General features: G+C 59.2%; 1 protein-coding gene across 1 annotated transcript; it reads right to left on the reverse strand.

Annotated features, from left to right (window-relative positions):
• Positions 1 to 9,291: 9,291 nt before the first annotated feature.
• On the reverse strand, positions 9,292 to 12,479 carry ZBTB21 (zinc finger and BTB domain containing 21). The gene is given in 3 exon segments (XM_049785418.1): positions 9,292 to 9,549; positions 9,552 to 11,277; positions 11,279 to 12,479. Coding segments are annotated over 3 exon segments (3,174 nt in total). The 5' UTR covers positions 12,475 to 12,479; the 3' UTR covers positions 9,292 to 9,297.
• Between the last annotated feature and the right edge of the window lie 3,583 nt (positions 12,480 to 16,062).

Below are 16,062 nucleotides of genomic sequence, written 5' to 3' on the forward strand. Positions count from 1 at the left end.
TTGGTCTCAGACTCTGCATGGCTCCCAACCCCTGCTCTCGGCAGCATTCGTGGGTGCTCGTCCTTGGGCTCTGGGCCCCAACTGCTTGAGCTCTGCACCCTCTCGGGCCCACCTCTCTTTTTTGGGAGGCCACACCAGGTGGTGCTCCTGGGGTCAGAGAGATAGCACAGTGGTAGGGCGTTTGCCTTGCACGCAGCTGACCCAGGACTGATCTGAGTTCGATTCTTGGCATCCCACATGGTTCCCCGAGCCTGCCAGGAGTGATTTCTGAGCATAGAGCCAGGAGAAACCCCTGAGCGCTGCGGGTGTGGCCCCAAAAGAAAACAAAACAAAAAGAAAAAAAGAAAAGAAATCGTTCCTGGCTGGCCAGGGGACCCTACGGGATGCCGGGATTCAAACCACCATCTGTCCTGCAAGGAAAACGCCCTACTGCTGTGCTACCTCTCTGGCCCACAGACCCACTTCTCAAGGCTTAGTCAGCCCAAGTGGCCCTGCAGGGGGCGGAGGGCGGCATAAGAGCCACCAGAACAGGCGAAGGCCCTGGCACTGTCCAGCTCCAGTGCTCACTCAGGCACAAAGCCAGAGGAGGCCTTGGGAACCAGCATGAAGAGACGTTTGAGAGGTTCCAGCAGCCCTCAGGGCCCTCCTTGCCCTCCGAGGCCAGCAGCCCGTTGGGGTGAGGGTCTCAGCACCCCCTCCATCCATCGCGTCACTCTGGGGGTGACTGCCCTCTGCTTCGCTCCCGCTGTGGACTCGAGACTGCATCCCTCATCGGCTCTTCACGTTGCATCACCTCCAAGATGCGCTTGGGCGAGGACCCCGCTCCCTGGCCAAAACAGGGCACGACGCAAGGCCAACTGGCAGGGACAGCTGGCCGGCCGTGTCACCTGTCCTGGGTCTGTGCATGTGACATCGGCGTTCCTGCTCAGGGTGACGTGGCACGGCCGGGCCTGGGCAGTGGCGAGACAGGCAGGACGTCCTCGGCCTCCAGGGCAGGGGCCGAGTCCTCGAGATGTGGTGAGGGACCGTCCACGCACCTGTCCAGCCCAGGGCAGCAGCAGCTCTGTCCGGGGCCGGGCAGGGATTCGGGGCCAGCATGGATACAAGGACTCAAGGCCGCCGGAAACTGGGGTTCGGGGGAACTCAAGTGGCCTGTAAGGGGCTGAAAGACGAAGTGGACATTGTCGAGAGCAGCAGCCCCAGCTGGGAAAGGACTGAGAGCCCTAAATGCATGAGGCTTGGTGCCAGGGCCCTGGAGGGAGGTGCAAGGCAGGAGTGGGGGGTCAGGGTTGGCCGGGGTCTGAAAGAGCAGGGAGATCTTTTGGGGGGCAGCACCCTGTTCCCCTGTTCTGGAACTAGACAGGACTCTGGATGCTGGCTGCACTGAACACCACTGAACTGTACCCCTAAAAGGTCGGCGTTGGGATATTTGAGCTTAAACTCTCACACCGGACTCTCGAACCTGCGCTCACCCCAATTCTTTTTTTGGGGTGTTGAGCCACACCCGGCGGCGGCGCTCAGGGGTTCCTCCTGGCTCTGCACTCAGAGATCGCTCCTGGCAGGCACGGGGAACATAAGGGATGCTGAGGTTCGAATCATCATCCATCCTGGGTCAGCTGCGTGCAAGGCAAAGGCCATACCAGTCACCCCGATTCTTGCACTTGCTCCCCCAGTTCTGGTGGGGCAGGTGTGGGCCCAGGCACCTGGTGAGGTGCAGGGGCCAGAATGGGCCTCAGCCAGACACAGACGTGAGGAACAGCCACAGCACCTGGCCCAAGGGGTCCCGGCCCCCAGACAGCAGCGGCCGAGTCCCCTGGGGGTGCTCTGGGCTTTGTCCTTGTGGCACAGAAAGTGGCAGACATGCGGTCTGCCGGGTCCCTCACTCATGCAGCCAGGCTTTGCCAGGCACTCGCTCACTCACGAACACGTTTGTCAATTCATTCACTCGTAGGGTCATTCATTCACATTCATCGATTCATTCACTCATTCATTCATTCATTCATACATTCTTTAATTCACTGATTCATTCAATCACTCATAGATTCATTCATTCATCAATTTATTCACTCATTCATTCACACATTCGAGTCAGATCTATTCACTCGTTCAGTCACATTCACTGTTCATTCACTCATTCACTCATTCTTTCCTTCACACATTCACTGATTCACTCACACACCCACGAATTCATTCACTTATTTACACATTTGATTCCCTCACTCGTTCCGTCACACGCTCTTTCATTAATCCAGGCTCAGCCATGTACTTGGTCACTCATTCATTCACACACTCATTGATCCATTCACTCACTCATTCCGTTTCACTCACTCAATCCTTCACACGCTCCTTCACGAATTCACGCTCAGCCGTTTACTCACTCTTTTATTCACACACAGGATCCACTCGACCGTTCCCAGTTTCAGCCACACACTCGCTTGTTCTCGGATCCCCCTGCCCGCTCACGGCTTCACCACGCCTTCATCCACTCAGCTACTGCCTCCTTCATGCACACACGTTCATTTGCCATTCATCCATCAGGTCAGGTTTATAGGTGCCAACTGCTGCCGGTCTGTTCTGGGTCACACCGGAGACACTCGCCTCTAGTGACAGGCATCCCAGGTCAGGGCCTGGCAGCACTTTGCCTCCCAGGCTGCCACCCCGAGGGACTTTGGCATCATCACATGTGTCAGACAAACAAAATGAGTCGCACAAAGACGTTTAACAAGACACTCTGTGCCCTTCTCCTGAGCTCCTGGCTCTGGGTGGCCCCCACCTATCCCAGCCCCCCACAATGCCAGCTCAGCCCAGCACCAAGCAGGTTCCGAGTGCTCCCTGGAATCACCCCTAAAGGAGACTCTGTGGATCTGTGGGGTTTCCTGAGGAGGGTGCAACATTCCTGCCAACCATTCTTTCTGCGATGCTGTGATAAGTGCTGAAGTGGGGCATCACAAAGTTTGGGGGCCACAAAGGAAAGCCCTGACATGGCTACATGGTGGGGGCAGAGAAGTCAGACTTCATCACTCCATCTTTGGGGGGGGGGAGAAGGAATAGACCCAAGTAGTTGAGCCTGAGTTTGCATGTGGGGGCTTCAGGCTTGATCCCCAGCACCAAGTAATCCCCCTAGGAATTGTCTAGAGGAGGTATAGTCCAGAAACTGAGAGGAAATGGGGAAATGGGGGGGGGGGGCTGAGCTCCCTGATTCTTTTTGTTTGTTTGTTTTTGGGTCATACCTGGCAGCGCTCAGGGGTTCCTCCTGGCTCCAGGCTCAGAAATCGCTCCTGGCAGGCTCAGGGGACCATATAGGATGCCGGGATTCCAACCACCAACCTTCTGCATGCAAGGCAAACGCCTTACCTCCATGCTATCTCTCTGGCCTGAGCTCCCTGATTCTGGCCCTTAGGAATCAGCCAAGGCTCCTCTGAGATGCCTGAGCTGGAGAGACTCAGGCTCACCTCCTGGGGTGCTAAAAGGACCCGGTAGGATGGCTGCTCCTGTAGGCTCCCCTACACTGCCTGCCCTCCGGTAAGGGGGGTTGTCAGCAGGGCTGTGACTGAGGACAGGAGGCTGGTAGACTCTGCCTGCTCCTGGCATCCAATGAGCATGTTCTTACTTTGGAAAAATTTGTTTTGTTTTGTTTTTGTTTTTGGGCCACACCCAGTGACGCTCAGGGGTTACTCCTGGCTAGGTGCTCAGAAATCACTCCTGACTTGGGGACCATATGAAACGTTGGGGATTGAGCCGAGGTTCATCCGCCTTACTGCTTGTGCCACTGCTCCGGACCCACTTTGGGAAAATTATCTTGCTGTTGTGATCAGGGCACTGTGACCAACAAAGCTGTTCACAGAGGCCGAAGAGAGCGCTATGGTAGCGTGTTTGCCTTGCATGCGGCTGACCCAGAATGAACCCGGGTTCGATCCCTAGCATCCCATATGGTTTCCCTGAGCCTGCCAGGAACAATTTCTGAGCACAGAGCCTGGAGTAATCCCTGGCACCAAAACCAAAACAAAGCTGTCTGCAGACATCAGGGCTGTGACCCAGAAACCCTGGCTGGCTGCAGGGACTTCTCCTGGGGCACAGGGCGGAATGATTCTGCCAGGTAGTATGGGGAGTCAGGGCAGGAGGAGGGAGGGAGGGAGAGAGAGAGAGGGAGGGAGGGGGGAGAGGGGGAGGGGAGAGAGAGAACCCTGCCTTTCTTGGGTGGGGGAGGGCAAGAGCTACACCCGCTTCAGGGACCTGCTCTGCTGGGTGTCCCTGTTCCATCTCTCCCTGCTCCAGTGTGAACAAGGCCGAATGACCTCAGCTTTCCAGCTGGTGAAAACAAGGACTCTCAGGTCCCCTCCCATACCTCTATCCTGTCTTCTAAGCAGGGTAGGGGCAGAGGTGTGGCTATGCAGCTTATTTGGGGGGCAGAGGAGCACATAGTCTCAGGGGAGGTCCACAGATTCCCATCTCCTGACAGACTTGGAGCAGGACGCTCCTTCCTTCAGATCCCATCTATCTCCACTTGCCACCTGTTCTCCAGAATTTCTCACCAAGAGACACACCCTCCTCCCTGCGGGGGACACAGGTCAGGAGAACAGGCTGTGGCGAGGGAGGGCAGGTCAGGGACTCTTCCCCAGGACACGCCTGTCTGCACCTGCAGCTCAGGGTCTGTCCTCACAGTCTGGTCTGGTCCCTGGCCGGAGGCGCTGTCCTTGAAAAGGTGATCACTGGTGCTTCTGGTGCTGGGCTGGGGGGGGGGGGTCACCATCCTAGAGCCCCCCAGCTCCTGGTGTTGTTGCGGGGACTCCTCCCAGACATCTGGGCCTGCCTGCAGTCTGTGGGACATTCTTGGAGCTGAGCACTGCAGGGGTGTCCCTGGGCCCAAGACTGGGACCCTTCCAAGCATCCTGGCCGGAAGCTGGCTCCTCCGCGCTCCCTCCTTCCTGCTCATTCCTGCACCAACTGGTTTTTTTTCCTTTATACGTTTTTTTCAGAAGCAGCTGCCAACATCCCCGAAGCAACATTTGCCCTTTGAAGAGTTGGCGGAGAATGGGGGGGGGGGGGCCAGATCAAGGTCTGAGGGGCATGGAGAGGCGTATTTCCAACACCCAGAAGCTTGGCCAGATGCTGCTCAGAGATGCAGGTGGCAGGGCCTTCGAACTGGTGCCAGGGGTGGGCACTCAAGCTTGGCATGTGGGGTGGCGGCCTGAGAGCAAGCTCAACACCCGCCCCTCCCCAGTTCCGTCACTCCTCAAGCTAAGCACTGAGCCGCCTGGCCAGGGGGGCGGAGTACTGACTGCTGGGACAGGTGCTGGGTACTGCAGGAGACACGTGTCCTCCCTCTCCCCAAATTCAAGGGTCCAAAATCTAGCGGTGGTGGCGGTATTGGAGCTGACGGGTCCGGTAGCACCGCTGACACCCAACATGCATGGTGGTCCCTGTATCCCTCACCAACCCAACACATGGTGGAGGGTGCATGAAATAACCCCACCACCCTACATTACCCAGGTACCCCGAACTTACTTGAAGGACGACGAGGAATGGAGAAACGGAGAAACGTCTCAGGTCAGGGCCTCCTGATGGGAAACCCAAAGTCTGCAGGGAGAGCTGATGACAAAGACCAAGAACAGGGAGAATCCAGGGCTGGGGCCAGTGAGCGGAATCTGGGTGGCTGGATAGGGACCCAGTGATTTCTCACGCGAGTTAAGTGAGTGCTTGGCAGGAGGCTGTGTGCTCCCTAACATGTCAGAATCCCCATATTCCTGTCAGAAGGGACTCTGCAGGCCTAGGCATCCCAAGGGACAATTTCAGCCCCCAACGAATATCTTAAAAAAGTCATTTGTGGGGGCCGGAGAGATAGTATGGAGGTAAAGCGTTTGCCTTGCATGTAGAAAGTCGGTGGTTCGAATCCCGGCATCCCATGGTCCCCTGAGCCTGCTAGGAGTGGTTTCTGAGCGTAGACTCAGTAGTAACCCCTGAGCGCTGCCGGGTGTGACCCAAGAACCAAAAAAAAAAAAAAGTCATTGGGGAGCAGTACGGAGAGATGGCATGGAGGTAAGGTATTTATTTGCCTTGCATGCAGAAGGACGGTGGTTCAAACCCCGGCATCCCATATGGTCCCCGAGTGATTTCTGAAGGTAGGGCCAGGAGTAACCCCTGAGCACTGCTGGGTGTGACCCCCCAAAAAAAAAAAACATCTAGGGGGAGGGCTGGAGTGATAGCACAGTGGAAGGGCCTTTGTCTTCCACGCGGTCAACACAGGATGAACCCAGGTTTGATTCCTGGCATCCCATAGGCTCCCCCGAGCCTGCCAGGAGTGACTTCTGAGCACAGAGCCAGGAATAAACCCCTGAGCACCGCTGGTGTGACCCAAACCCCACCCCCACCCCCCCCAAAAAAAAACACTCCAAAAAAGTCATTTTGCGGGGGCTGAGAAATAGCAGCACAGCAGGGAGGGCATTTGCTGGCTGACCCAGGTTTGATCCCCGACATCCTACCGGGTCCCCCCACCCCCCCCCCCCCCGAGCCTGCCAGGAGCAACTAATTTCTGAGCACAGAGCCAGGAATAACTAACCCCCAATGGTCACCAGGTGTGGCTCAAACCCCTCACCCAAATGAAAGCCCCTATCAATGTATTTGGGGTCAGTCAGTCTGAGTGAAGATTTAAGCAAAGGGAACAGGCAAGGAATGGATGGAGAGAGATACCGGAGGGCCAAGTCTTGTCACGAGGCAGACACCCTCCTTTGCTGGGACTTCCTACTCCTCGAATTTAATCCTAAATGAAATCAAACAATGACTCAATTCTGCTGCTGAGGCATCTGACAAAATCCACTCTGTGCAGAAATTATACCACATTTCCCCCAAGCAGAACAACTGAGCATTATTCCACCAACATTTTGAAACCGATCGTCTTGGATCTGTGTCTGGAAGGAATGAAGGGGTTGCCTTCCAAAACTCACAGTAACTGCGTGACGTGGTGGACCATCTGCGAGGTCCCCAAAGTGTGACTCCGGAAGACCGACAGTGGAAGACTTTGGCTCCCAGATGACTCTCGGGGGAGTCTGAGATGCTCACAGTGCTGTGCTATTCTTATTCTCAGGACCGAACCCTACTTTCAAAAGATGTTGACCCAACATGTTGACCCTATTCAAAATTCTAGCTTGTATCTCCATTCACTGCCTCCCTGGATCAACCCAGGATTTTAGGATGATACTTGACCCCCAACCCCTGAGGAAATGATTCAATAACGAGCTCTTAGTTGAACAAAGAATATATTAAAACATCTTACATTCTTTCCACAAATCCATAAAAAAAGGCAGGCATCCTGAATACTTACAAGGGGATAATAAGTTTTCTACATCTCCAAAAGTTAAGTACAATCAGAAAAAACATGTACAAGAATATCTCTAGTAACCGGGCCTGCAACACTGAGGGACCAGCTCAGGTGAACACCAGGTTTCTGCTGGCTGTGGCCAACTCCTGGCGGGAGCTCACCGATAACGCCGCTCGCTCTTCCCTTCTCTGACTCCTTCCCACTGAAACAGTCACATGAGTGGAAGCATATTTGATTTTTATTTACTCTTGACCAGTAAAATAAACTTTCAGTCTACTGCTTTTAAGATACAGTATAAAAAGGAATAGAAAAACCAGCTGCGTTCGTTATAAATGTTTTTGGTTCAAAAAAAGTTTCTTATCTGAATCTTCCATCCCTTGCCTACTCGAAAGAGTGAACGAATGACGAAACACACTGGAAGTTTTAAAAAACCTAACAGATAAGCAGAGCCTCTATTTAGAACAAAAATAGTTGGGTTTTTTGTTTGTTTGTTTGTTTTGTATTTTAACGGATGCACATCATTTAAAAAAATTCCCCAGAAACATAGCATAAAGGTTCAAGTCTTGGGATGCTGAATTTCTGCCACCAAGACGGTGCGTCTCGGAGCTGGGGGGCCTCTGGCAGCTAAGACAGGACTCCTCGGAGGGCAGATCCTTCTCTGTAGGTGGGGGGGGGGGGAGGAGATGGACAGGCAACCTGGGGAAGGAATTCGGGGACACACCCCCCACCCCAGAGAACCCTACACTTTCCTGTTTGTCTCTCGGCTCAATACAAAGATTTTGTTTCGAAAACAGCAAGCCAGTTGGTAGCAACCAGCAATGTGGGTTCAGCTCCAAGTCTCTCTGACACCCACACCCCAAGGAGGTGCCTTGGTGCCTGCTTTGAGAGATACAGAGACCAGTTTCCAGGGTCTCCACATTGCTAAGGCTAGCTTTGATCAGTGTGAGGAGCTGGGAGTTTCTTTCCCAGCAGGACCTTGGGAGGTTGGTTGTTGTTGTTGTTGTTGTGTGTGTGTGTGTAACACCTGGCAGTGCTCAGGTATCACTCCCGTTGAGGCTCGGGCAACCCTCGGGGATGCTGGCGGTGGAACCCGGGTGGCCGTGTGCAAGGCAGACTCTCTTCTCTCTCTGTCTGTCTCCCCAGCCCCGGGAAGGGCCTTGTCTGCAATATTCCCGATGATCCATCTACCAGCCCTCCTCACTTCCTCACTCCAGTGACAGGGGGTTCCCTGTGGAAACCCCCCTGAGCTCTGGCCGGCTCCTTTCCAGAGGCTTCTGATGACAACAGAAACCGTTTCTGGTGTGAAAAATACCTGAAGCTGGACTATGTGTGGACAGGAGCCACGCCTGGGGGTCAAGAAGACCCATCCGTGGGTCACCATGACACCCCGTGGGGTACAGCCTCGAGGTCGAGGCTCATCCCTGCCTGGGGCCTCGGGAGATCAAGGGATCCCCCCCTTTCCCCAACCTCTCCCCTACTTATTACAGTAAACGACCCAAGAGCAAGTTTCTGTCACCTTATAAAAAACCTATTGCTGAGTTAAATTTCCTCACTATGCTCATGGAACAAAAAGTCCTAACGTAAGCACAAAACCCATTATCTGAATGATTTTTGCCTGTTTTTATCAAGTGTCAGGATAACATATTCAAGTTGAGGTTTCTCTTTTGTTTTTTTCTTATTGCTAGAGTATTCTTAGACCTAAATAGCAAACTAGCCCCGCTTCATTCCTCGGATGTGTCGGACCGAACGTGGCTCTAAGATCTTACCGGAATCCAGAGAAGAAACACCTAAGAGGCAACCAGTATTTCCCAGAATCAACACGCACAGGTGATGCCAGCCGGCTGTGCCCTGCACCTGCCCTGGACCTGGAGAGGTGCGTGGACCGTCCAGTCCCTGGGGCCCTGGACCTGCCGGGCGGGGCGGGGTGGGCGGGGCAGGAGGGCACCCTTCTTTCTCTTTCTCTTTCTCCTCCTCCTCGTCCCTCAGTTGTGGGTCTGCTCGTGGCTCCAGAGGCTGAAGGCCGTCTTGAAGGTGCGGTGGCACAGCTTGCACATGAACTGCCGCTTGAAGGCCAGGGCCGACAGGGGCGGCGCGTGGTAGAAGAGCGTGTCCGACTCTTGGGGCGCAAAGAGCTGTTTCTCGGTGGCGGCGGCTCCGGCCGCCGGGGCCTCGGGCAGGCCGGTGGGGCTGTCGGGCTCGAGAGGCTGGATCTTGGGGAGCGGCGGCGGCGGGGGCGGGCGGCGGGCGGCGGCGAGGGCGAGTTCGCGGGCGGAGGCCGGGCCTCGGCGTCCCTGGGCGGGGCGGCGGCGGCGGCGGCGTCCATGTGCGACTGGAAGTGGCTCCAGAGGCGGAAGTTGGTGCGGAAGGCCTTGCTGCACACGTGGCAGATGAAGGGCTTCACGGAGCACAGCAGCTCCTGGTGCCGCTCCAGCTGCTTGGGCGCCAGGAACGTCTTGCCGCACTTCTCGCAGGGCCACACGCCGGGCTCCGGGCCCGAGTCCTTGGGGGCCACCCCCGCGGCGGCCGCCTCCGCCCCGGCCTCCTCCCCGGGCTCCTCCTTGACGCGCAGCCGGAGCGGCCGGGCCAGGCTGAGGTCCTCGGGGAGGCAGGAGGAGTCCTCCGAGTCCAGGTTGCCGTGCTCGGAGGAGTCGCTGGCGGCGGCGGGGTCGTCCCTGGCGAGGGGCCTGGCGGCGGCGGCGGTGGCGGCGCTGCCGGGGGTGGCGGCGTCCCCGTTGGGCTCCGGGCGGCCGGGCGGGGCCATGGAGTTCTGGTTGTGCACCTCCACCAGATGCCGCCAGATGCTGAAGGCCGACTTGAAGGTGCGCATGCACTCGAGGCAGGTGAGCTTCCGCGACTCGCAGCGGGCCTCGTGCTGCCGCTTGAGCTCGGCCGAGCAGAAGCGGAGGCTGCAGTAGGGGCAGACGGCGGCGCTGCGGCACAGGCGCTCGTGCTGGCCTTGCTCTACGAGAGAAGAAAGCGTAGCATTACAGAGGCGGCACGCGAACGCCGGCGGCGCCGGGCCGCCCCCCGGGCCGCCGCCACGGCCACCGCCGCTGCCCGCCGCCTCCCTGGCCTTGGGCCCGCCGGCTCCGGCCTTGTCGCCCGGGTGCATCTTGAGGTGCTGCTTGAACTGCGAGAGGAAGCGGCAGGCTTTGCCGCAGAACGTACACACGTAGGCGCCCTTGGCGCGCGACCTCAGCGTCCTCTTGGCGGCCTGCTGCGCGCAGGAGCCGCCCGGGCCCGGGAAGGCCGGCTTGGCGCGCCGCAGCTTGAGGATCAGGGCCTTCTTGATCTCGCGCTCGCGCACGATGTCGATCAGCTTCCTCTGGAACTTCTCGTCCAGGACGGCGTGGGCGCCGGCGGCGGGGGACGGGTTCTTCACGACGCCGTGCTGGGTCTGGCAGTGGGTCCACACCTTGAAGTTGGTGTGGAAGCGCTTGTGACAGATGTCACAGGCGTAGGGCTTCTCCGGGTTGTGGTACATGTTGGCGTGCCGGTGCAGGCCGGCCGTGGACCGAAAGATCTTAAGGCAGTGTTTGCACTTAAACCTCCTGCTGGGCCGCGCGCCCTCCAACTCACCGAAGGCGTCGCGGGGCGAGGGCGCGAGCAGGAGAGCCGGGCTGGCGCCGCGCTCCGGAGGCTCGGCCGTCCGGGGGGACTCGGACCCGGGCTCGTCGTCGTCGCGCAGCTTCTTGAGCGGCAACCGGCGGTCCGCCTGGAAGCGCCTCTTGGCGGGCAGCCGGCTCATGGCCTGGGCGTCGTCCTCGGTCTTCAGGGAGAGGTCCCGGCCGGCCGCGGCGTCGCCCACGGTGACCCTGATGATGTCGGAGGGGTCCGACAGCGGGCTGCGGGGCTCCGTCTTGATGGGCACGTCGGGGGCCGGGGGCGCCTCCCTCTCGGCGGACTGGGAGGCGCTGAAGGAGCGCAGGCGGTGCGGCTGGGGGGGCCGGGCCGTCGGCGCGATCCGGGAAGGCGGCTCTGTGCGACGAGGCGCCGGGCGCGGAGACGGGCGTGTCCACGGAGGCAGCGGCGGTGAGGGCGGCGGCGGGCAGCCCCGAGGCCGGCTTGAGGTCGATGGAGGGCGAGTAGACGGGCACCTGGCTGTCCATGGACAGGGAGCGCCGGAGCAGGCTCTTGACCAGCGGGCCGCTGCGGTCGATGCTCGGGCCCGTGGGGCCCGCGGCGCCCGGGGACGGGATCACCAGCCCCAGCTTGGAGTAGTAGAGCAGGTTGCGGTCCCCGGCCGTGCCGCCCGCCTTGCCCGTCTCTGTCAGCAGGTAAGGCGTCTCGGACGTGCTCCGGAGCGCCAGCACGGGCGGCCGCGGCCTCCGCAGGGCCAGCTCGAGAGCCCTGCCTTTGGGGAGTGGCGCCCCGGCCCCGGCCTTCTCGGCACCGGCCTCGTGCTCGGCCGACAGGTGCTTGGAGGGCACGGCCGGGGCCCTGGACACCACGTCCCCTCGGCCTGGCTCCTCCGCGGAGCCCACGCGCTTCAGGGCCTTGGCATAGGCCGTGGCCGTGCGCTCGGGCGAGGCCGTGGTGCGAGGCGGTTCCCCGGATGCGGGGCCTGGGGCCGGGCCGGCACTGAGCTTGGTCACGCCGGGCGAGGGCCAGTGGCCGTGGGCGAGCTCGCTGAGGCTCGGGCTGGCCGCGGGGCCCGGCGCCTCGCTCCGGCTCTGGCACACGATGACGCTCCTCTTCTGGGCGCCATTGCCGTGGCTACCGCTGGAATCGTGGCCATCGTCGTCGGGGGCCACCGGCCTGCGCCTGCTTGGACACAGCGGGAAGGGCGCCTGCGGGGTACGGGAGACGATGTTGGTCAGGAAGGAGATGCCCAGGCTGTAGCCCAGCTCCTGCACGGCCGCCAGGCTGCCCTTCTCCACGAACAGCGACGACGAGTAGATGTAGTTGAGCACGTGGTCAAAGGTGTCAGGCTCGCAGAAGTCCAGCTGGAACACGGCCTGCGCCTCGCCCTCCTTGCTGGTGAAGAGGCTCTGGAAGTACTCGCTGCTGGCCGCCAGCACGTTCTTGTGCGCGCGGAACTTTTGGTCGCCCACGATGAGCAGCACGTCGCACAGCTGGCCCTTGAGGCGCTCCTCGTTGAGGGCGCTCAGCAGCGAGATGGCGTGCGCGGGGTTCACGTAGTGCAGCAAGGCCTCCATGGCAGCCGCGCTGCAAGACAAGACAGAGGCGGCGTCAGACGGACGGCCACAGGTCGCTCACCCCACCAACCAGCCCGCCAGACCCCCCTGCTGAAACCAGCTCGCCGCAGGGCTGGGGGCCCCTCTCTGTGGAAGGGAAGACTCTTGGGGCCCAAGGACCACCCCGCCCCATCCCATCTGTCACTGCCAGAAGAAGCAGGTGCCCAGGGTGCGGTACCAAAGGTAACGGTTTATGCCTTGGGTAACATCCACACCACACCTGTGCCATGAAACCCTCAGCCACATGCTCGTGCCATCGACCTCCATCCACGCCACACAGCGAGTGCCACAGGCCCATATCCGTGCCAGAATTGTGCCATACGCCCCTTATCCACACCATACTTGGCACAACTCCTCATTCCTTGAGTCTCAGGGAAGCTACTCAAGTCCCTCGTCTGGACTTCTGAAAGAAATGGTTTGACTCCAGGAGAGTCTGACACAACATGAAAATATCATCAAGCCCAACAAGCAGGGAAGAAGCGGGCAGGGAAGACTGTGTGTTCACTGTCCGTGCTCCCTCCTCTGTGGACCCGCTCACGGCTCTGGAACGCGACCAGTTCCTCACTGTGAACCCATTTTTCACAGGAGTCCGATTGGACCTTCAGCACTCGAGTCCAGTCTGTTTCAAGGGGTCCCTCTGAATTTACCCCCAAATTCTCTTTGAGTTTAATGGCAGACAAGAAAACCTGGTGATCAAGAATTGGTGGGGGCCGGGCAATGCCCACTCCCTGCTGGCTGGTGGCATCTGTCCTCACTCAGGCATGAGTACACACAGGCGTGCGCTCCCCAGGGCAGTGCCAAGATTGCCAGAGGGAGGCTGAGTGGAGGCAGTGGTGAGCTGGGTCGGGAGAGGTGAGGGCAGCCCCACGGTGCCTTGGTGTGGACTGTGCCCGCCTCTCTCCAAGTCTTACTTAAGTCTCCTTGATCCCTGGGCATTTCACTAGCCTCTCACGCCTGCAGCACGCTAATGATTTCACAGGAATGCAGTGGGACTCGAACCCCTTTCCTGGGCCGGCTGGAGGCATCCCTATAGATGTTTCATGCCTGGCGGTGCCCGTGGCCTGATACAGGCCTTGCCTGCCCGTCTGGCTTGCCAGGCATTTTCACTTGCCCTGGGTGAAACCTACGCTAAGGTCTGTCCTGAGCACACACGGTGTGTGCTGAGGGATCCGAGCACCTCTCACAGAAACGTGCTAAGAACACACACACACACACACACATCCGAACACCTCTCACAGAAACGTGCTAAGAACACACACACACACACACACACACACACACACACACACACACACACACACGAACTCAGCCATGTATACCGGCAGCTTCCTAGGCTGATGTTTTTTGGAGAAAGTTGGTTTCCGCAGGAAAGAGCAACAGTTACAGCGTTTGTCAAAAGTGTTTCGAAAGGAGGTTCAAGCAAAGAGAACCAGTAGGATGGGGATGAGTCGCCATGGAGACCTCACAGGGGCTGAGGTGCGAAGAAGCCCTTCTGGGTCAGACACTCCCATTGCAGCTGCTAGGTCCCCGCTTCCCTGACAGGCAGGACTGGGAGCGGGGGTGCTGTCGGGACAGGCCATGGTCCCTGCACAAATAGTAGGGAGACAGAGCGTCCCCAGGAAGAATCCCAGGAGAGAAATGGTTGTGACCCGAGTCCTGTTTCGACACTGTCCCCCTCCACCGCCCCCCCCACCCCCCCCCCGGGCTGGCCAGCCACGTGGTGCCAAAAGGTCACGACACTGTTTAGCAGGTGACCCAGATGCAGCAATGTGTCCATGAAACGACACGCGCAAGTGTGAGCCGCTGGTGGCGCACACCAGTGCCAATAATACATTAGTGGGCCCACTGCAGGCTGGGAAAGGGTGAGCGTAAAGGGGACTGCACCTAAGGGCCACGGGGCAGGTGTCGGGATGTGGCTGGCCCCCACGCCCGCCTTCGTGCCTGCTTTACAGGGTATGGCCCTGCTTCTGTCTGTCTCGCCTGCTTCTTACCTGTCCTCAATCCTTCTCAGGCTGGATGCGAGTGGCAGGTGGGCCCCTAACCAAGACACAAGGAGCTTGAAGCTACAGATGGGCTAACCCTCGAGACCTCTGCAACCCTCAGATGAAGCCAGGATATGCTCTGTGCCAGAGGGCACTCAGAGACCCCCCTCCCTTCCACTTCCTCAGGCCCTCGGGAAGGGCCCCAGCTTCTACTCTAAGTAGCCGTCCACTCCTGAGCCCAGCAAATCAGTCCAACTGTCTCGCAAGGGTGCATCGGTGCCCAGAAACCCCCTAGGTCTCAGCTGAGTGTCCTGAATACCCACGGTTCCAGGGCAGAAGCCCTGAGCAGCCCTCTCTCGGAGGCCTCTGAGGCAGCAAGCTTACACACGGAGGAAACTGAGGCAGAAACCGAATGCTCACTCAAGGCCTAAGGCAGGCAGGCAGGAAGCGAGCAGGCAGCGAGCCCCAACCACGTTCAGGCCTCCCCCAGCACCCGAGAACCCAGTGGGACAGGTGAGGGCCATGTCATTTCCTCCAGCCACCTCCCACACTCAGCCCTGCTTGGGGGCCAGGCGAAGGGGTCACCACGGGGCTCCCACAAATGTAAGTCCAAACTTGCTGCCCTGCCCGCCGCCCCTGACAAGCCCGGTCTCGTGGGTGGGGATGGCACCTGGCACCTCGTGCTCACGCTCCAGTCGGCTCAGCACCAGGTGGCACTGGCGGGTACAGGTGAGGGCAGGGAGCCAGGCGGGAGGAAGGTCAGGGAAGGCAGGAGCGGGGGTGGGAGAGGGAGGGCGAAGGGCACTTTGAGGGAGGGCGAGAGAGGAGCGGGCCGGGGTGCAGCCCCTCAGCTGTGTGTGTGTGTGTGTGTGTGTGTGTGTGTGTGTGTGTGTGTGTGTGTTGAGGGGGGGCTGCCCCGACACGCCCTGTCAGTGTTCACAGTGGGAAATGGCCCCTTCCCAGGCCCAGGCGGAACGTCAGCCCAGGGTTGCTAGCTCAGGGTGCCAGCCCTCACGCCTGCAGCATGCTCGTGGGTGGACGAGCACCAAGCTGACCTTGCTTGCCCTGGCCCTGGAGGGTGCGGGAACCAGGACCTGGGGTTGGCGGACAAGAGGAGCTGGAGCCCCACCCTGGGGTAACCAAGAGAGTGAAGCCGTGGCGGGGGGCTGTACCACGTGGGTCCATCGCCACACGGGCTCTCCCCCCAGTCTGGTCTCGACGGTCCTACTTCATTGTGTTTCCTGAAAGGCAAATGGGACAGTGCAAGGTCAAGGGGCAGCGGCTTAGCGACCTGCCTGTCCCTAAGTGTGGGTCCCGGCATGGCTGAGCTCCTGGATCTGCAACTGTTGCAGTTCGACACTTGTGTGCGCGGTGTGTGTCATTATTAGCAACAGGGCTGCTGTCCTCGAGCCCCCCCCCCCCCCACACTCACACACGGGAGAAACTGCAGGGAACTCCCTGATACCAGACACCAGGCATCTCTTATGGCCAGGGACCTCCGGCAACAGCAGGGGCCACACACCAACACCCACACACACACACCACACAACACACACACACACACACA

This window comes from Suncus etruscus, chromosome 13 (genome assembly GCF_024139225.1).
Source record: "Suncus etruscus isolate mSunEtr1 chromosome 13, mSunEtr1.pri.cur, whole genome shotgun sequence".
NCBI classification, from domain to species: domain Eukaryota; kingdom Metazoa; phylum Chordata; class Mammalia; order Eulipotyphla; family Soricidae; genus Suncus; species Suncus etruscus.